Source organism: Desmodus rotundus, chromosome 11 (genome assembly GCF_022682495.2).
Source record: "Desmodus rotundus isolate HL8 chromosome 11, HLdesRot8A.1, whole genome shotgun sequence".
Lineage (NCBI taxonomy): Eukaryota > Metazoa > Chordata > Mammalia > Chiroptera > Phyllostomidae > Desmodus > Desmodus rotundus.
Window position 1 is genome coordinate 87,842,234 of NC_071397.1, and position 22,158 is coordinate 87,864,391.

At 38.8% G+C, this 22,158-nt stretch overlaps 1 protein-coding gene across 9 annotated transcripts in view; it reads left to right on the forward strand.

Annotated features, from left to right (window-relative positions):
- The window catches only part of UTRN (utrophin), a 448,258-nt gene that overhangs the window by 344,800 nt on the left and 81,300 nt on the right, over positions 1 to 22,158 (forward strand). For all 9 annotated transcript variants that reach the window (XM_053914383.2, XM_024551943.4, XM_053914384.2 and 6 more), the window contains 4 exons: positions 3,249 to 3,517; positions 8,234 to 8,380; positions 10,964 to 11,042; positions 13,919 to 13,979. In XM_053914383.2, coding sequence (XP_053770358.1) covers positions 3,249 to 3,517; positions 8,234 to 8,380; positions 10,964 to 11,042; positions 13,919 to 13,979 — 556 coding nt within the window. The remainder of the gene's footprint in view (positions 1 to 3,248; positions 3,518 to 8,233; positions 8,381 to 10,963; positions 11,043 to 13,918; positions 13,980 to 22,158) is intronic.

The following is a 22,158-nucleotide window of genomic DNA, read 5'->3' on the forward strand; positions in this document are numbered from 1 at the left end:
TTTTTCTCCCTAAAAGATATTCTTCCTTAAATATCTTTGTAAGACAATAAATTGTTATTTTTGAATTATATAAATGTAAAATAAACATAATATTTACAATGCATCACATATATAATATAAATATAAGAATATAAATATTGAATTTAAATGTAATTCCACCTGCAAAGTTTGGCCAGTTAAGTGGGAAGGCCTGAAAAAAGGAGAAGGGAAGAAGGAAGAGTGAAACAAATACTCCCTCCTCAAAAAAATGTTCACACACACACACACACACACACACACACACACTAAGGAGTGGGAGGCTAGTGACAGGAAAAATGCTACTGCTCTGAGAATTGTCAATACATTTTTTTCTTTTGGTTTTATCCTGCCGTTTCCTTTGTCTCCCCATTAGCCTCAATCACTGCCTTTTCAAATGCAAATTAGATCCCCTGCTCTCTGGCCTTTGGTTGGTGGCCCCTCCATGAGGGTATGCATGACACAGCTCACTGGAGTAGACGCGGTCTGTTGGGTGGGACCACAGGAATCCATGTATGAGCTCTGACCTGGTAACACTTTATGTTCACCTGGAGAGTGTTTAAACCGTATCCATGCTGCCCTTCACCCTGGACCAACTAAGTCAGAATCTTTAATATTTTGGTATAGGGCCCCTGGGGATGAACATTTAAGAACAAACAAGGCAAACTCTCGGGCGGTTCCAAATATGTCGCCAGCATTCAAAACCATTGGTGGAGAAGATTCTCCAATTCTACATGAAGATCTCAGAATTTACCACAAATTATCTATTCACAAAATTGGAAGCAAATGTTGTTCTTTGATTTTCAGATGACGAGAGGACTGTTAAATGTAATTACTTCCTTTTATTTTCATCTTTCCTGCTTTTTTTTTTTTTTGCTGTTTTGACTTGTTTTGCTATTTTCTTACTCCAGATTGTCCTAAGTTGATATTTCACATGTTGCTTCTTATTACCTGTCTCACACATGTTCTGGCAAGTTTGTGCTTGGCTGGGGACCACACCCTGTTTTTGGTTTAAAGTCTGCATCACACTGAGATTGTTGCCGCAGTAGAAGGCACTTTTTATTCTGACTGTGTGATTAGCTAATGTTTCCTTTCTGCCAAACAGATGGGCAGAGAGAGCTTTTCTTTCGTTCTGAGTAGGGGCTTTAGCAGGGGCCGTGCGATACGCACTCTTGCACAAAAGGACTGCACAGTCCGAAGACTAGACACAGGAGAAAGAAGCTGTGGGTCTCCCTGCCAGGCGACTCAGTGACTGACTCAGAAACAGTGTTATTTTACCCAAAGAAAATCATCAGAATTGAAGTGTCTGTTCTGAAATTGGTACTGTGTTTTTATTTTTTTACAAAAGTGAAAACTAGCAATTAAATACATATCTTTGAAAAAGCCCAAGTGACTTATGAACAAACACAGGCCTTGCCATTACAGAGACGATCGACTCCCTTGTTCATCGGGCCTTTTATGAAGGATGGTTTCATCTCACACATAGCATTTTACAGTTATATAAAAAAGCATTATATACTTATTATCTTCTCAATATCTTGAAGGTATAAGAACTTAAATAAGGTTTGCCTAATGGCATTCTCCCCAAGTTTTCTCCCAGAATGTTTTCTTGGGGCCCCGGCATGTTGCCTGTTCGGGACTTTTCTCCAGGCTCCTTGACCCCTCCCCTGACTCTTGGACTGGACTGTAGCTTCAGCCTTCCTTGAAACTGGGTCTCTAATTCATTTATTTTTTTTCTTATTTATCATTGGCTAGTATATTTAGTCTACCTGTCATTACACTATCTGTTCCTAAAATCAATTCAGTTGCCAAAGGATTATTCACGTCTGTAGCCTCGTAGCAGTTCCGCGGTGTGACTCAGAGGTCTGTGGTCACTAAATTCTCGAGTTCATGTAGTCGGTTCCCTGAGATTTACTATAGCTGCTTTTGAGTCTAAGTTTTGATATCTAGAATGTTTTGGAAAATGAGAGAGACAAAAATATGTGCTCCTTCCCTTTAACATGACTTTTAATAATATTTAAATAAAGGTAGGCAGACAAATTTATGTTAAATATGAAAGTTACAGTTACAGTGTTGAAGTTTGTCTTTCCAGGAAATTCAATGAACTTCAGTTCACTTTATGATGACTTGGAATATTTTGAGGTGAAGTGGTGCTAATGTGATGGATAGGAAAAGATGGGATGTTATCGCAAAGAAGAATATTCATTTCCATCTTAAACTAATTTACAGTTTACCTTGATTGTACATTTCTGAGCTGCCTCTCTGTTTCCGGTACACAAGCCGGATAACCCGCAAAGCAGCAGACAGGAAAGGAAGCATCTCGGGTGTTGAGGGTAGTGAGGCCCAGGTGGGTTTAGCTGGGATCTGTTTAACCTGCGTTGGGAGTGTCTGCTCTGTCCATCAAATGTCTCTGCTTTTGTCTTGTCAGCTTCTCATCTCTATGTTTCTGACCCTGGGCTTTGAACTTGACTTTCCTTTCTGCCTATATCTTTTCCTTGTCTTCTAGACTCTTATCTGCCTAGCCCTGACCCATGGCAGGGGCCTTGCCCTATGCCTGCCCTCTCCTGTCTGAAAAACCAGCTTTACTTCAGACATTCTAAAAGCCGTCTTGTCTATTAGATATTTAGGATGGTCCTTGAAATCTTGCCATCTTTCTCTTGAAACGCTTGTTATGCGCTACAATCATTCTGGTCTACAGGAAATGCCTGTACTAAAGATGAACTGCCAGAAAAACTCGGGAAAGATGAAGTGTCTAAGATGTTACTTGTCTTCAGTTACTTTTTTTTTAGGAACATGATAAATTAATCTTATTTTGCAGAGTTTTTTTCTCATAACTTAAAGCTGTTTCTCACCTAATTATACTCCCCATTTCTCTTGAGGACAATGAAATGAAAAACTGTCTTTGGATTTTACATAACTAAATTTATGTTAAGAAAAAATTGTTTGTTTTTTACTTATGATACTTCAAGGTTTGCAAATATATTAAAATTCAAAATATATTAAAATTCAAATCCAAAACTACTGGGCCACTTAATACTCTGTAACTGTCTTCTTTTGAGAAGTAGCAGGGCATGGTGGAAGAAGTATAGAGACATTTTTCTCCCCCTGTTGAGTGTAACTCTGTCTCCGTGTGGTCTGGGAGCAACTTTTGGAGAGGTGGTCTTTGCACTTGACTATAAAGAATACAAAGCTGATCAGGCTTCCAAATGTTTTTGTTTTTTTTTTAATCACAGAACTGACTCCTGAGGAGAGAGCCCAGAAGATCGCCAAAGCTATGCGCAAGCAGTCTTCTGAAGTGAAGGAGAAGTGGGAAAGCCTAAATGCTGTTACTAGTAACTGGCAAAAGCAAGTGGACAAGGCGTTGGAGAAACTCAGAGACCTGCAGGGAGCTATGGACGACCTGGATGCGGACATGAAGGAGGCAGAGGCCGTGAGGAATGGCTGGAAGCCCGTGGGCGACCTGCTCATTGACTCGCTGCAGAATCACATTGAAAAAACCATGGTCAGCATCACTGCCTTGGATAAAGGATGTTAAGAAATGTTTTATTGTTAAATATAGCACAGGTATACAGAGCCAAATATATAACTTGTCCAAGGGCTTTTATCAGGACAATGCCATTAAAGACCCTACCAGAATCAGGATGACAACACATGTTTTCTTCTACCCCTTATCACCTGAATCCCTTCCCCCACATAACAACCCATGGGACTTTCACAATCCTTTTCTTTCATTTTTCTTTAAATTGTTTCACTCAGCTGTGCATCCCTAAACAGTTTCTTGGTTCTTAAGAAATATTTTCAAGTCCTTTTTAATATCTGGATTCCCTTCTATCTTTTTCTTTCTTTTTTTCTTTTCTTTTCCAAAGTCTTCATTAAGGCAGCTGAATTGCTGGTTTTGTAGGGTTTCTCACAGCTCGGATTTTGCAGAATGTTGTCCACATTGTAGATCGTCTGGCAGATTCCTCTCTCCTGTGTATTTCCTGTAAATTGGTAGTTGAATTTATAGTTTCAGTCCAAAGTATAATGTTTTACTGAGAATTCTTATGTACATGTTTTATTTAATTGTATATACACTGTAGATATACTATAAATTGTGTATCTATACTATATAATATGTGTAAATAAGGATTGGAGTATGTTAGTGTAGGATTAGTTCATCTATAACTTCTATTTGCAGTCAGGAATTGCTTAAAGTTAAGAACGTTAGACCTATCTTCTGGACCCCCTTTGGGTCCGATATTTTAGAACATATCCAGAAAAAAATGGGATTTAGGCAAAAAAACATTTAGAAATAGTGTAGTTTCTAATAGCATGGTAAACAATATATTAAGTAGATATAAATCCAATCAAAAAATAAACCAGAGAAAAATCAGGTGTTAGACTGAGAATGGGATTTTTATTGCAAAAGACATCCCCTCGTTGGACACAGACACTAGACGATGTTTTTCCCTCTGTACGCGTGTGGCTGAATAGGAGGAGGAGAAAGGTTTAGGTAATTGACTGAATCCTTATGCAAATTATATATATATGTATATATATACACATATATCTCCATTTGAATTTGAAAGTATCAATTTTTAATATAGGATGATTAGTATTGGATGAAAAATGAGAAGTTGTGTCTGGGGTTATTAAAGACCTAGATGTTTTGGAGTTGTTAATCCCATTTGATTAAAGAAATTAGTCACCTGTGCATCCATATCCTTTTGTTCAAACTCTGCTTAAGTGGGAAGCTAGGAAAGTTACAATTAATGTTTAGAGGAAGGGATAAACTTTGGATTAAAATATTTTAACATCTTATTAGGAAAAGAAGGAAATAAAAACCCAAGTCTTATTAAATCAAATAAAATGGATTCACAGTCTGGGGTGTTCTACATGCATTGTAATGTATATCCCAAATCCCATTGAAACTACAGGCAGATGAAAATAAGTACTGATTATTGCTAAATATTATTAAATATGCCAAAGCAAATGGGAAACAAAATCTTTGGGGTAATCAAATAATTTTAACTCTCTGAAATAATCCTCAATAATTCTTTTTTAAAAATTAATTTTAGAGAGAAAGGGAAGGAGAGAGAGAAAAAAAATCCACCAATACGTTGTTCCACTTATGCACGCATTCATTGGTTGATTCTTGTATGTGCCCTGGCCAGGAATCAAACCTGCAACCTTGGCATATCCAGTTGATGCTCTAACCAACTAAGCTACCCATCCAGGGCCTCCTCAGTCCTTCTTATTTGCATAATGCACACCTCTGACAGGACACCGGTTTGGGATTCACATCTGTAACAGGCCGTCAGGCAGCACCTTTAATACGAGCAGATGTTTCTGTTTTTACAGCAAGAAGACCACATAGATTTTTATTATCCTATTGGAAAGTGCAGCCAGAACATGATAAATTGCTTCTTTATAACAGAACACATGGCAGATCTGAAACCATTTTAAAACGTGCTTTTTAGTTCAAGCCCCTTACTTCAGAAGCCCTTACAAACCAAGAGATAAACTTTCTTAGGAGATTTCTTGTTGCCATGAAACACCTGACCACCACAAAGAAACCAAAACTTACAGGCCCTGTTTATCAGATGTCACTTGATGTTTTTACCTGTGGCTTGCCAGAGATAAACATTATTTTTATAGAGGAGAAATGAAAACTCCTTTATTGTTCTGGAAGATTTTAAAAGTCTGTCTTAATGTTATAATCTAATTAAATTTTTAAGTCATCTTTTGAAGAAAAACTGGTCACTTAAAATTATATAAATCTAAGAATATTTTCTAGTATTTCTTCTTTTTTTTTAGCTTTTCATTTTTAATCTTTACTACCTACATTTTGGTATTTTACAAAGATATTGATTTTAAAAACTGATTAAAATTCTTGGGCCCTCCATGGTCATTAAGGAGAAAATATTAATGTATAACATTAAATCACAACCGAAGACAACTCAAAGGGTTTGAGATCTGTAGTTCCTCTCACACTGAAGCTGAGGGGGAGGCCAGGTCTCTCTGAAGCCCAGGCTGAAGAATTCTCCTTCCCCATCCTAACTCCCACTTTTCTCTGTCCCACGCTTCTATTTCAATGATTGGTTCCTGAGGCCTATGTTATTTTAACAAAATCCTTTTGTCGTCATTTCACCGCTTTTCTTGTTGGACTGTAGTTTGTCCGTGTGCGCAGTGTCTCGTGTCAGCCATGCAGAAAAACGGACACACCTCCCAGTTCCCTCCTTTTCCACATTGCAGCAATTCTCAAGTCTTTGTCAGCTTTCCTCATCCTGGATTTGGAAATGCTGATGTCTAGAGTTGTGGCAATATTTCTTGGGTGTGTTGAATTCAGGTTTGCTCTTTCAAATGTCATTTAGACACTGCTGCGTCCACCGTCCACATTTTTCACTCACACTCTGGCTCCAGATCTATCCCTTCTGACTCTCCACCTTGACCTTCTTTATGTGGCTTTGGGCATGTTCAGTAATTTGGAAACACTAAAACATATTCTCTGATTTGCCTACAAGTAATTGCTTTTGAAAATAGTTATGGTCCTAATATTATTTTGATGTTCATCCATCATAATGATTGTTTTTAGCCTACATGTGACATGTGAGGAAGAATTACATAGGATAACTAGAAAAGGTGCAGGAGAGAAGGAAGGAGGGAGTGGTTAAAGGGGCTGTTTTTATACTCATTAGAAGGAAGCTAAATCAATACTTGCAGTGTTTTAATAAAATTGTATAGCCCTCTAAGCACTTTAATAGATAATATTTCACTAACCTTTGACCGGTGAAAGAAGAGGAAAGACATCTCTCAGGCATGCGCCTGGTCTCTTAGCCATGGGAATGGTAGAAATGGTAAAACCTGAGGGCTGATGCTAACAGGATGTCTACAAGTTAAGTCTGGTACGCGGTTAACTCTAATTTTGTGATGTACCAAAAGAAATAAAAATATACAGCTCTTTTTTTTAGAACCCAATTCTGTTCCCAGTTCCATGTTGGCTTAATCTTGCCTCAGATAACATTTTGATGGGCCAGCATCACTAGAAAGGAATTCTGCCCTCTCGTGTGGCAAACTTTGTGCTGAATACTGTCGGGTGTCTGTCTCATGTAGCTTCCACTCTCTAGGGGGGACATTGAGAATACGGCTGCTTATAATTCCCTGTACGAAGAACTCTGAGAAGGAATGGTGTTTAAAATGAATAGTAACTGGATGGTATGGCACCGGACAATCAAAGTGGCCTCTATTGTAACACCCAGTTTGTGTGTCCAGGCAGGTGCTAGTTGAATGTCCTGTCTGGTCTGGAGAAGGCAGAGAGAACACTGGGGAACCATGGGAGGGGCGTCAGGGAAATCTTTTCTGAAATGGGGTGCATGGTGGACACCTGAGTTGAGTCTTGAAGAATCTAGGCAAGGCTGTTGGGAAAGAGAACATGAACATGGAGGCAGGTGGATTTCTGCGGGGAATGGAGAAAACATAGTGTTCTCATTATTCTGTTTGCTCTCACAGGACATGTGACTGTCATTGGCTCCAGGTTTATGTTTTGTTTTGTTTTTCTTCCTCTCTTCACATGCACTCCCCATCCCTACCCACACCAGCTCTGTGCTGTGCTCAGAGGTGGCACTTGTCAGTTCCAAGCTTCATTTACCTCTTTCCTATAGACTCCGCTCCTCCTGCCCCGTCTCTAACCAGTGATCTCAAACATTTTTGAAAGGGACAGTCTTACCTCTCCAGTGTAATATAATAGGCATAGGTTTTGAGGATAAGGAAGTTGTTTTTACTGGCCACATTCTAACTTAATTTTAAATGGAAACTTGTTAAAATCAAATTGTTATATCAGGTGAAAAAATACTACAGTAGCCATATGAGGAAAGGAAAAAAGAAAAATATGAAAGAAATTAAAGATAGAATCAAGACTAGAAACTAGTAAAGTGGATAATAATGACATTTTCCAGACTAAATTGTACATAATGAAGGATTTGAAGGAAATACGTAGTCACTTAAATGTGTTTGCATGATCATTTTTCTCTTCACATTCCGTTTTAGTTTGTTTGTGATCCATAGGAAGACCCTTTTGCCGGTGGTGCTGGGTGCCGAGGACCTGAACTGAGTCATCTGTCGTTGACGGAGCAACTGTAGTTGGCTTCAGCTTACCCTGCCATTTTCTTGGAAGGAAAGTTAACTGCTACCTTTGGTTACATGCTTTTCTGATGACATTGTTATTGTCCTTTCCTTCCAGGCATTTAGGGAAGAAATTGCGCCAATCAACTTAAAAGTTAAAACAATGAATGATTTATCGAGTCAGCTGTCCCCACTTGACCTGCACCCGTCTGTAAAGATGTCTCGTCAGCTAGATGACCTTAACATGCGTTGGAAACTTTTGCAGGTATCAGCTTATTCTTCTTCATTATATATGTTTGTACCTTGGTGGATCTTTAAACCTTACTCTCTATTCTGTACCACATACCATCGTTTTTTCTTTCTTTATTGGTTGTATTTGATAATGGATTCATAGCATGTGACATCAGCTGTCTTTCAGTATCTTAAACTCAAAGACCTCATTTATTTGTAAGTTTTAATGTAATTTTTGATGTACTATTTATATGCTAGGAACTTGTAAAAGGTCAAATAAATCACAGTAATTGAAATGTATGGTAGGTCACAGAAACATTTTTTCCCATAATGGCTTATAAAGAAGTCATTTTTCTTACTTTAATCATTTATTTTTTATTTCTTTTGAAAAGTTAAGGAAGTCTTTATCCTTCTTATTCCAACTGCTTGTTCTTAAAGTATCTTGCTCAATTTTTTTAGCTAACGCATTTATACTGTTGTAGTGTTTACCTTTAGCTCTGAGATCTTAGCTGCCAAAATGTATTTTTTAAAAAAAGATTTTATTTATTTATGTTTAGAGAGAGGGGAAGGGAAGGAAAAAGATAGTGAGAGAAATATCAGTGGGTGGTTGTCTCTCATGCGTCCCGCACTGGGGACCTGGCCCTCAACCCAGGCATGTGCCCTGACTAGGAATCGAACCAGGGACCCTTTGATTCACAGCCCATGCTCAATCTACTGAGCTACACCAGCCAGCACCAAAATGTAGTTGTTTTAATGACTCTAGATCTTACTTGCTTGTCCCATTTTAATAGAGCCAAACCATGAAGAACCCTCTTGAGTATTACCATGTGTCAGTATTTGCAAGTCACCGCTCATGCCAGTTGTTAGGGTTTGGTCATCTTTGTGGAGCTTTGTCACATTCCACGGCCAGTTCCTAAGAGTTATAATAATCACTTTTTTTCTGAAAACCAGAAGGACAATTTGAGGGGGAGATGAAAAAAATAATTCTTACTAATTTCTCTGTATATTGTAGGCCTCAAATGTGATATTTAATAAGATAAATATGCAATTTTGAGGTGGGACATAGATGCATTTTAAGGTATAATAGGTTTCCTGAATTAATTCAAACATTGAAACACAGAACGGTTCATATTTTCTTCATGAAATTGAAGTAAGTAAGAAATGAGTTGTATAGTATTAGACTGTTTCTTCTATTTTTGAAAGAGTACCAATAATCTGGGATTAGTAAATCAGGATATGTTAAATTCACACAAACTTTTCCAGCGAGTGGAAGGCAGAAATGCTTGACCTATACTCCCGTTTTCTTCTGCTTTATTTCTCCATGTCATCATCTTTATGTAGGCATTCCTGTGGTCCGTCTTGATTTCCTTCCCATTCTAGTTATTATCGCCACCTGCAAAGATTAGAAGTCGGAGAATGTGTTACGCTCAAAAGGGGATATGTATTCTGTCTTCCTTCTCTCTGAGCCTGGCGACTGCTAGAGCCTAGGTGTTAGCTGCTGGTTGAGTAAGCGGGGGAAGATCTATGCTGCCGGACAGCACTGTTAAATTTCGGCAGTAGCATCTTCTCCACTCCTCCTGAATGTAAACTTTGGTGTTGGAGTGCTTTTTGGCCTTACGAGAAAAAGTACTTGCTAATGCAACTTAAATAGCCAACCGGTTGAGAAACCAGAGCTGCCCAGTGAGCCAGAGGTACACAGTTTTCATTTAAAGAGGGCTGAAAGTAAGTTTGGCAACATAAGTGGAACAGCTTACCAGCACTACAGAGGCAAACACCGGGTAAAAGGACATGGAAGTGTCAGTAGCTCTGTGCAAGTGTTATTGATTGGCAGTAGTTTCTCAGTGTACTAACTCTTAGCGTATTCATAATGTAGAGAGTTAACCATACAATGTGTGTAAATAAATATATAGACTATATTAATCTGCGGGTATGTGAATGCCCCCAAATCAAGATGATGGGACAGAAACATGGAGGAAAATAAGATGTTCCATACTCATCTGCCTTTGTCTGTCTGTCTGTCTGTCTGTCCGTCTCTCTATCACCTAATTCATCCATCTCTCTATCTATCTGCCTGTTTTCTCCCTTGGAATACTTTAGACTTTCATTTGCTGCCTGTAGCACTTTTTGCCACCTTTCTTACAAAATAGAATAGCCACTGACCCCATGGCCTCATCTTGACTTAAGATGCTGTGGACCTTAACTAACTGCTTTTGAGGCCAAGCGGAGTGACAGTAAAGGCATAGATTCTGGCACCGTGTGAGCTGATGATGAGTGTTAGCACTGCTGCATGCTAACTTTACGTCCCGGACACCTCTATCTTTCCCAGCGTCTTCCTCTATAGAATGGCGATCACCATGATAATGCTAACCCACTATGGTTATTGAGAGGGTTAAGAGAGCTAATTCATAGAAATTGTTTAGAAGAGTGCCTGGCACTGTTTGCTGTCACTTGGTGCTGGAAGGAGTCTGTTTTCATCCCCATGTTTCGATTTCAGAGATAGAAAAGGAGTCTATACAAGCAATCTTGGGAAGTGTCATCATTTACCATTATATTTAAATCAAGGATATTGTTAAAGTTATTGTTTTGAAATCAAATTATTCTGGGGTGTCTTATGCAGGTTTCTGTGGATGATCGTCTGAAACAGCTTCAGGAAGCCCATAGAGATTTCGGACCATCTTCTCAGCATTTTCTCTCTAGTAAGTACTGATAAAGTTGACTGACCTCATTAATCGAATGGATCAGCATGCTTTTCACTCAAGAAGCCATATTCTTTGCTATAAATAGATGTACTTATTTGTAAGTATATATTAAAATTAATGACAATATTGTTTATTGGTTTTTATTTGTAATAACCTGGTCATAACTCGTAAGGCTTTGAAGTGGAGCCAAAGTAACTTGTCTTTAGCTATGGTCAAACCAATAGGTTCCCTGAACCATCTGTGATGATAACTACTGTAGTATCATATCATCATTGCTATGTCAAATGCAAAGGTTATGAACTTGTTCACAATAAAGAAGTCACCTTTATATTTCAAGATTTGAAATTAATTTTTCTCCTTAAAAAGTGTATATTAGTTTAAAATCCACCTGCACCTTTCATAGGGAAACTTCATTCCCCACAAATTTTTTACATGAGAAGACTTTATTAGGCTCCGTGTGATCATAGTTAGCTTTCTTTCGGCTCGGGCAATTACAGACTTAGCCAAATCACATATGCAGATTTCTATGCAATATTCCCTAACTGAATTTTTTTATTTTAGGTACTGGTAGTGAGACCTTGAGTAAATAATGGGGGCTCCTACTTTATCACTCACTATTGAGGAAACTAGAGAACATAGGAGTCACCAGATTAGGTTAAAAAATATATATGTATATATACAGGGCCCGGCACAAGTAACGCCCTTTCTTTATTATAAAATCTTTTATTACAAAATCATAAGCATGTAATCCTGTAACATAACAATATCACACTTCAGCACACCATATGACATTTTAGGTGAAATGTTCAAAGTAAACCTATAAATTATTACACCCATATTATTACCCTACCAGCCATACTCAAGTAGGCTGGACCCTGTAGGAGTAATTCTGCTTTTTACCAGAACTGTCGTCCCTGAAAGCTAATTTCTTTATCTTAAAATTACTATGATAATACTTATTTCCTCTGATTGCCTTGAAAATTAAACAAAAAAACATAATTGAGTTACACAAGGCACCTAACACAGTTCTTGGTACAAATGCTTTTGCTAAATGTTAATTCCTTTCCTTTCATTGTCTCTGGCAAACATATGTAAGAAAACAGTTTACTTAATTCAGTTTAAGTGAAGTTTATAACTTAAGGCAAAGCTTATTTCCCAATTATGGTAAGTTCTTTGTATCTATAACCATAGAAAGAACTGAAGTAATACCATGCCCTCCAACCTAATTGATTACAGTTATATACTCTCTTAATCTTTTGTCATGGTTGGTAATCTCCTTTACCTCAGTTAAAGGTCAGGTTTTCCTCTCACAGTTTCAAGAATACTCCCAATCAGTCAAACCCTGCCCTCCCTTCCCTACCCATCTCTCCCCGCCTTTCTCCCTGTCCTTGTCTCCCTCCGTCCCTCCCTCCCTCTGCCTCCCCAGTCTGTTTCACACACCTGAGCCCTTAGATGGTCTATTTTTAGTGATCAGGAGTCCTTCCTGGAATATACTGTCCACCTGGGTGCCAGGATGCAGTTCCAAAGCTTGGATACGACTAATGTTGACCAAGTAAATAGCTTTGCAGTCTACTCACTTGGTATGAATCACTCCAGATTTCTTACACTTACTTTTGTAGAATATAAAGCTATGCACTAAGACCAAATTAAAGAGAAATTTAACAAGGAAATGAGACTCTATTTAGAGTTCTGTTATAAAGGTTTAGTCATCTATTAGCACTGATGAAACCCTATACTTTCACCTAGCAACCATTCTTTGATAATAAAAATCAAACTCATTTTCCATAGGAAATAAAACATTGTAGAAACTGTGAACCTCAAGCACATCGCCTTTTATTGTCCAGCACCAGCCCAAGGAGGTCAAAGTTATTCAAATCAAAACAATTATTAAAATGAATCAAGAAGGGTAAACAAAATCCCAATTAATAAATGTAACGATTGTTATCCCTTGCTGCTTGGAATCTTTGGCTTTATTAGATTTCTTGGACGTTAGCCCTGGTTATAAAAGGAGCGTGTTTAGTTAGGCACAGAATAGAAACTGGCCTATTAGCCTGGTGCCAACAATGAAATGAGGTTGGCTCTAATGAGAAATTTAATATACCTCGTTCCACGTTTTCACCCCCTTTTTGTACTTTCATGCACATAGTTGGAGAAGAGAGTCCTCATATTTTATAAAGAGAGGAAGAATGGTTGAATAGAAAAATTACTGGACCAGCAGTCAGAAATCCTGAGGTCGCGTCTGACTGGGCTGTGCCATTTACTTGGGAGGGTTATTCCATCTTTTGAGTGTTTGGTTTCTCATTGATCAAATGGAGCTTTAGTATGTATCTTGTTGGCTTCCTTATCAACAAATAGATTTAAATATGCTTTGCAGAGTTAAGAACGCTCTATATTTTTAAGGCACTAATATGACATAAAATTCTGGAGAGAATCATTGGTGGAAACTGGTTCTGTGAGAGTCTAGTGATAATTGTGGTTTTATTTATTTTTTCAAATTTGCTTGTTTATTAGTACAGGGGTCCCCAGCCACCAGGCCTTGGACCAGTACCAGTCCGTGGCCTATTAGGACATGAAAGGCACGAAGTTTTAAACTGTGTTGACTATAAACAATAACACTTGATTGTTTTAAAAAGCGTTTTTATCAACAGATTCAATTAGTTAGATGTAGCGTTGGAAATGGAACCCGTGTGGGTCTTCCCTTGCTTTGTAGAACTTTTTAAAGTGACTCTTTGTTTGGCTTGCAGATTTCCTAACTGTAGGAATCCAGAGCAGTTCTCACCGAATTTGTTGTAAACCCTGCTCAGTTGTTTCACATTAAGGCAGGAGGCTGTGGCGTGAGCCGTGTTTCCAATAACCTTCCCTTGTTTCCTCAGCTTCAGTCCAGCTGCCGTGGCAAAGATCCATTTCACACAATAAAGTGCCCTATTACATCAAGTAAGTTGATTTTCATTCTCCTTTACGAACCAAGAGAATAAAGTTATGTTGATAACTTGAGAGGCTTTTTCTTCTATAGCTTTTAAAAGTGGAATTCAGTCCTATTTTCTGAAGGAACTTATATATCTATATATTTATGTAGATAGTATATGTATTTAATATTTGAGCAAAATTCATTTAAAATCAGAGAGATAATTGTAGCTTATTAAGTTAGGGCTATAGGTGTGTTTAGCTGACTTTTTTAGAGCCAGTGTTGACATATTTGGGGAAAATGACAGAATTTCTAAGTACTCTTGACATACAGATGTTGCTCAAACTGTATGATTCTAAAGCAGTTTTTATTTCTTCCAAAACGTCTATTTCAAAAGTGCTTTTAATCCACCAAAAGAAACAGTGTTTTTATCATGAAAAAGTTCAGCATTTTCAAGTTTTTCTTTGATTTTTGGAAGTTATCAGCAGTTTGAGTTTAGGCTTATTATCCTTCATTTTTGTGGTCAGTGGTACAGTTTCTCCTTTTTACATATGAAGTTTCTCCTCATTGTAACATTTTCTAAACTCTGTATAATTTACCCAGGGTCGGGTTACGATTTGATCCTTGGGTGAATCTGTGTGTTGTCATGGACAGAATGATAAAATACAACTTTTCCAGTCCCTTGAGATATAAAGTAGCGAAGCTATTGATTTAGGACATGACCGGGTGATGAAGAGTCTAGTTGACTCTATTTCATGTGTAAGTAAATGGCATCGTAACTGTGGGGAACATGCTGACTTATTTTATCAGGGGTCAGCTGTGTCTCAGATTAGCCGGGTGACCGCAAGCAAGAAGGAGAAGATTCCTGGGCCAAGTTTCCTTTATGTGCTTTCTAAAACAGCGTGTGCTTTCTCCAGAATCCATGCCAACACTAACAATGTACTCTTCCAAAGTGCCTCTTCCTGAAAAATTGTGTGAAGTCAGTATATTTTGGAAGAGTATTTCCTTATGAAGGCTTTACTGTGTCTGAGCTGTAGCCTCAGGGTAAAAAAGATAAGTAATTTTATGGTAACACTTAACAGATGTAATGAGCAATATGTATTACATTGTCCTAAGGGGAATTTAATGCTTTTATCAGTGTACAATCCATAGTGTGCTGAGTTGTGATAAACTCAGGGATATATGTCAGCTTTGTGCAAGCATAAATGGGAAGAAATCTGAGGTTGGGAAAATTGATGTGCCTTTTGAGCAAAGATGCAATAATCTGATCCGAATTCACAGTTTTCAATTTTAAGTTTTCATAATAATAGTAATAATAATGGTAATAATAATAATAGAGAATTTTAATTTACTGGGTGAATATTGACTTGAACATGAAGATGACCACATCCTGGATGTGACTATGTTTTGTAACATAAAGGTGGGGCAGGAGGTACAAGCCAGTGAATGCAGGCAACCTCTGGAAGCTGGAAAAGGCAAGGAAATGTGATTCTCTCTTAGAGCCTGCAGAGAGGAACACAGATCAGACAGTCTTGATTTTAGCCCATGGTGATAGTTATCTTGTGGTAATTTGTTACAGCAGCAATAGAAAACCAACACATGTACTGGACAAAATCTAGAAGTCCATGTGTCCTGCAGCCGGTCGAGGCTGGCGGGGTCACTCTGGGATTGGGCAGAGGAAGAAAAGTCCCGAGCCATGGGGGTGTCTGATGTGCCTTTATTCATAGGTGGGCGAGCCACTCGTGCTGTAAGCTGCCATGTCCCCAGCGGAAGCCCTCACCCCCTTATATACTAAGTGCACACAAAACCAGCAGGATGCCAGGATGCACTATATAGCACAGCATGATTCTGTGCATGCGAGCCCACTCATTGTTGTGGGAATGCAGTTTATCAGACCCTGTCTCAAGGCTATGGCAATGCTGCTTAGTTCCCCAGACATCTGGGTGAGGGAGCCAGACTGACTCCATTTACCCTACACTATCCGTATTAATTAAAATTAACCTAGAATCCTGTATCATCTGATTTTTTTAAAAAATGTGAATTGGATCCAATAAGGCAGATTTTTGTTTTGTACTAGATAAAAAGAATGTTAAATCTCTTACTTGGTCATGTACTGCAGTGGTTATCAATTTGATTTGGCCCTTTAAAAATCCATCCTTAATTCTAGCACTGCTATGAAAAGGTATTTCTGAATACCAACTGAGAATTAATTACATTAAGTCAGAATGTTTATAATTCAGAATTTTTATAGTTTTGATAGGATCTAGTAGGATTATATCCTCAATCAGTCTATGAGTTTTTATGGGACAGACCAGTGGAGCAAAAGCTGGTTTATCTGGTGTCTGTCTCATTGGCTGAAGCATTATAACCAGCACTCCAATTTATATAAAATAAGTGATGACCAATATTTTAAATTATGACCTGCAGCACTGTAGCATCCTGAAGGATCTCCAACATCATTGGTACAAGATTGGCTTTTCTTAAATATAGGTACATACACACACACACATACACGTAGGGTTAGTGTTAAAGAGCTTTTTAGGGCTCTCAAATATTTAGAAATTTGACCATGTCTATAGAATGAATTCTCTTATTTTAAAAAATCTTGTTTTGCATTACTTGCTCTCTTATATAACTCATCACTTTATTTCCTCATGAAGAAGGAACATCAATCTTGAGAGGTGGATTTATATGAGCCAGTATTTCCAGATGAGGGATTGTTATGAAAACAAAATTGAATTCCCAAATAAATTAATAAGCAAGTAAAAGATGAATGAAAAGGATTTTAATATGTACTTGCCTTTGCATGGCTGAACAAGTAAGCAGAAGAATAATGTTAAAAACAAATTTAGCATAAATTTCATGCAAGCAGTTTTTTCCTGGAGTATGTTAGAATGTATTAATTTGACTAAAAAGAAAATAGTTTTAAGGTGGAAATGTAGATATTGTCAGTATCGAGGTATGCAGTTTTATATACTCTAATGTCAGAATATAGCAGAAGAGTTGAAAGGACAATATTTTTATTTCCCATTTTAATTTTCCAAATTAGTTAAAACATACTTCGATGACTCCCAAATGCATTTCTCTCTTTCTAGATTATTCTTTATTACTATTTTCAGGTATATTGCAATGGTCCCATAACTGATGTGTTTCTAGAAAATGATAGAATATTGGAGTAAATGTAGTACAAGCCCCTCTATGTTAATATCTTAAGTTGAACTTAAGATGTTTAACGTAACATTTCATGTTTAGCTTACATTTCATGTAAGTTCATGTTTAACTTACCATTTGCTGCCTCTAAGGTAGACTTTCCAAAACTGATCTGGTTTTTCTTCCTTTCTAGCATGGTCCATTGACAGCTCATTGTTCTGTCAGCTTAAGAAACTTTGAAACGCCTCTGGCTCCTTTCACAATTTAAAAAAACCTACCATAAAAGCTAGATCTTTCTTTGTGAATTTTTAGTCATGTGTTTGTGTTTGGCAAAGTTGTTTATTTCCTCAAATAAAAGTGAACCCGCAGGGAGTTTTAGGTACAAAGGGAATGGTGAATAACAACAGCTTTGGATTGAACTTTCCTAAAATGTCATAGTAATCTTATAAAACCTGTTGCTTTTCATTTTTTTCCAGAATAATTAATAATAGTAGTAATAATAATAATAATAAAAGCCACAGCAGGTGATAATAATGATCATTGTCATAAATTATTGTTTGCATGTTTGCTTGGCAGCCACTGTGCTAAGCCTGTGCCCGGACCCTCCTACCCTCTAGTCCTCGCTGTGGCCTGGGGGAGGGGAGGGTATCAGTACCCCCACTTCCAGGCAAGGCTTCGATCTCAAGCCCACATAGCCTGCTTGAGATCACAGAGCCAATGAATGGAAGAAGAGCTCGTGTTCAAACCCAGGGACCAACTCCAGCGTCTGAACTCTTCAGCACTACGCAGTATTGCCTCCTGCTCCCAGCATGTTGAGGTAGAGAATAGAAATTTCTAGTCACATAAGCAGCATGGATAGGATGAAGGATTATATTTAAGAAGGAGCAGTCAAGTGGGGAAAATATGAGCAAACATTTTTTTCTGTACCATAGACTCGCTATCATTTATTATACACCTACTGTGTGCCAGCATTAAGCATGAAGCTGTCCCAGGACAAGGCCCATGCTTCCTCCAGTACTCCACACTGCCTTTTCTGCAGGATAATACATGTTCAAGGAAATTTTACACTGAGATCTGGTAAAGGACAAGGGTGCTTTTCTGTAGAGAGGAAGGTGTCATTCTCCACAGTCCTGCCCGTCACATCCTGACAGTTCCACGTTGGGGAGATGGACTGAGGCCCTCCAATCCCTTTCCTCATTCTCATGCTCGGGGGAATTCTGTCATTCTGTCAGCAAAGCTGGCTTTTGAGTAGATGGTCCTATACCCGGGTGCAGCCTGTCAGTAAGCCATACTGTTTCATAGAATTCAGTAAGGTGGCCCTGATGGGTGGGGCTCAGTGGACACAGTGCTGGCCGGTGAACAAAAGGGTCACTGGTTCGATTCCCAGTCAAGGCACATGCCTGGGTTGCCAGCCAGGCCCCCAGTGCGGGGTGTGTGAGAGGCAACCACACATTGATGTTTCTCTCCCTCTCTTTCTCCCTCCCTTCTCCTCTCTCTAAAAGTAAATAAATAAATAAATCTTTAAAAAAGAATTTACTAAGGTGTAGCAAAGAAATAGGTGTTCTTTCTTCCCTTACAGTGTCTTCTCTGAACCTCAGTGCATGGCTTGTCAGTAAGCCTTAGTCTTGGTACAGGTGATTGCTCTGCTCTCGTGCCAGGCTTCATGCTCACATCTTAACAGTTCTGTTGCTCTGTTCTTCCCTCTAGGATCTGAACCACAAGCCTTAGTTCTTTATAGAATCCTAAGTGCAGTCCCACACACAGCTTTAACATGAACACTTTAGTAATCTCTGATTTTATAGACGATACACACCACATTCTTTAAAACTGACATTTCTCAATAGTACAAATGTGTTAACTAATCTGTGTTTACACACATTTTCTGACTTACTCTAACTTCCCCTCAAGAGCAGGACTATTCAAGATTTTCCTCAATTCATTGTATCTTCTTTATATTTTCCTTTTCTGGTTTTGCGTCCCTTGTGGCTGACCCTGCAGTACTCTTTTAGACACCCTTCTCACCCACCAGGGGCACCCTCTATGGCCCCAATCCATCAGATTCCTGAAAAATAATGTTTATAGTTGTAAATGGAATCTTGAAGAACCAGTAGCTGTTTTTTATGCAGTTGTGCTGTTTATTTCTATAAACTGCATATACTAATCTGGATGTATGTGTACAGTTTCAAGGAGAGAATTAATGCTTATTTCTTAAAGGAATCCTGGTCCCCACTTAGATGATGTTGGGGAAACAATTCTTCCCTAAATAAGAGCAGAGAAAAGAGGCAGCAATGGGATGCTCAAATAACAGGAAAGTCAGAGCGAACAGAGGTATGGCTATAACAGGAAAGGAAGGAAGGAAGGAAGGAAGGGAGGAAGGAAGGGAGGAAGGGAGGAAGGAAGGAAAAGCATTTTATCTTTAAAGGTCACACACAGATAACTCATTCCAGAACAAAATAAATCCATAACAAAGATATAATGGACAATGAAAGATACATGTAGTTTCCTCCAAAAGGCTTTCTACAGAAGTCTTCTCCCTCTTCCTCCTCCATCAGGATGAGAAGGGCATCCGTTCTGTTCCTGATTTTTACCTGGAGCTCTTTGGGCACACTTTGGGTCACTTTCCTGGAGTGGAGCTTTAATGATAAACAAATAAATGAAAAAGCATAAGAGAACATACCTGGAGAGCCTGTTTTTCCAAGAAATGGTCTGTGCCTCCATCTTTATTGAAAATAAATATTTAAAACTCCCTGGGCCAACTCTGCTGATTAGGAGGTAAGACTGAAATTGCTTTATGAGAGAATGCAAGCCCCTGGGGATCTCTGACCCTCCAGGGCTTGGAGGCAGCTTCAGACAAATGAGCAGACCCTGGCTAACCAGAAACTAAGCAGCTGCCAGTCTGCCCTGCAGCAGCCAGAAACTGGCAAACCATAACTGGGCATCTGCCAGTGGATTTACCAGTGTCCTGGCTTATTGAGGCAATTTAGGTAAAGTTGACATCGTCTTGGAAAGATATTGACCATTTCAGGACTTGGGAAGGTATTGCCTTTCTTGCCATTTATCTAAACATCACTGGAACCAGAGTTACTACTACGAAGTGGAATTTTTGGCTTGGAAGTCTTCTCAGTTACTCAGTTCCGTTGCATTGTAAGAACAGGATGAGACTCACTGTACAGCTTGAGTTTTAGGTCAGGGACACAGTCAATGAAAGTCTCCCCTAAGGTACGGGAAGGGTTACTGTGGGGCCATTACGGGAGGAAGAGTGCTATCTGTACTTTAATTTGTAAAGATTCTATTTCTAAAATAGTCACTAAAATTAACACAAGTAGTAATGACTAAATTGTGAAATAAAGAGTATCTTTTTCTGCACTGTTTCTATGAAGTGAAATGATACAGTAAAAGATTCAATACTACCATATACAAAAACATAGAATTAATTTCACTTTTAAAACACACATGAGAGAGAACGTAGTACATTTTTTTTAAGCCTAAATGATATAGATTCACTTTAAAAGACAAGCTAAAAGGATACAATGCTAAATTAAACTCTGATGGGAACATAACCCTGGGGTCAGACCCCCCAGGCAGGGGCATGTAGGGCTCGTAGGGCCCCCAGGGCCAAGGCAACCACAGCCCTGGGAGTGTGGAATGATGGCCTGATTCTGCCGAGCCTGAGGGTCTAGGGAGAGGAGAGGTAGAGCTGGGTTGGGGGTGCTCCTAAGAGTTCTGGGCCCAGGGAGAGATGGTACCAGATTCGAGGCTCCCTTGTGTTTATTGAGTGTGCGCGTGTGTATTCTTCGAGAGCAGCTTTCAGCGCCCTCAAAGCAAGTATCACCTGTCCCTCCTTGCACACCCGAGCACTTCAGTTCTGATCATTGATTCCGCTAATTTACTTAAAAATAAACATGAACAAGCCTGGTCTTACTGTCTTGTGACAAATGGTCTATCTACAATGCCTGGAATATTGACGTTTGGATTTGGGGGTGTGCTCCAGCCTCTGTTTCTGTACAGCCCTTAACATGCTCTGTCTCTACGGTTGAGTGAAATTATTTTAAGGGCAGTGTGTAGTTGTGTAGTTGCATCCAACAGTGTGGGGTTATCCATTGTTTGCGACCTGGTTTTCCTGCCTGTGTCTTCATTATTATGATAAGCTAGTGGCATTTTTTAAGGAAGACTCTATGCTTTTACAATTTCTATTATCGAGTAGAAGCATATATTTTATTTGGATTTTGAACAAGTTTTTTTTTTTTTTATCTTAAAACGTTGGCATTAAAAGTTTTTTCCCTTAGATTTATACTTATGTTTCCAAAAGTATAACCTTGTATTTTCTGCCTCTAAAAGCAGTAGAAAGTGTTTGTGAAGGTTCGCGGAGTTCCCTATAACCTGAGGGACATACACTTTTACTCCTCAAACAGCTCCCTGTCTGTGCCGCCATCCCCTCGCCAGGGGCCCCGACTCAGACACACCCACAAATACACACAGAGGAATAATCAGCATTCCTGATGGAAGTGTGCCAAATTCTTCATACATCCTCGTCTCCAGTGAAACAAAGATTTGAGGGGATTATAAATCCCAAGATGAAAATGTTACCTCTTAAATCTTTGAGAAGATCCAGCTGATGAATTGCACCACATCAGATCGCCAAACTTTGTTTTCACTCTTTATACTTTAGTCATTTGATTGCACATTTGATTACTTGGGAGCTCCTGCCTGATTGCTACATATACTTTTAAAGCATATGTGCAGAGGGTGTTAGCAGAGCCTGTATTTTTGCCTGTGCAAACTTCATTTTCTGCAAGTTGTATTGTTTTTATAGCACCTCTCAGTTTCTACCACACTAGAGAATTTACTTAAGAAGTTTATTGTCTCTTCCTTATTTCTCTCCGTCCTGAGGGGAGAGCTCTAGTGAGATGAAGACAGAGAAGCAGCCAATCCATTTGGTAACGTGGAGTTCACTGGTCACTTTGAGAGGATGCGTCTGGGTGGAGGCGTGAAGTTGGCAGCCAGGTAGAAGTGGGCTGAGCAGTGAGTGGGCCATGAGGATGTACAATCCCGAACTGA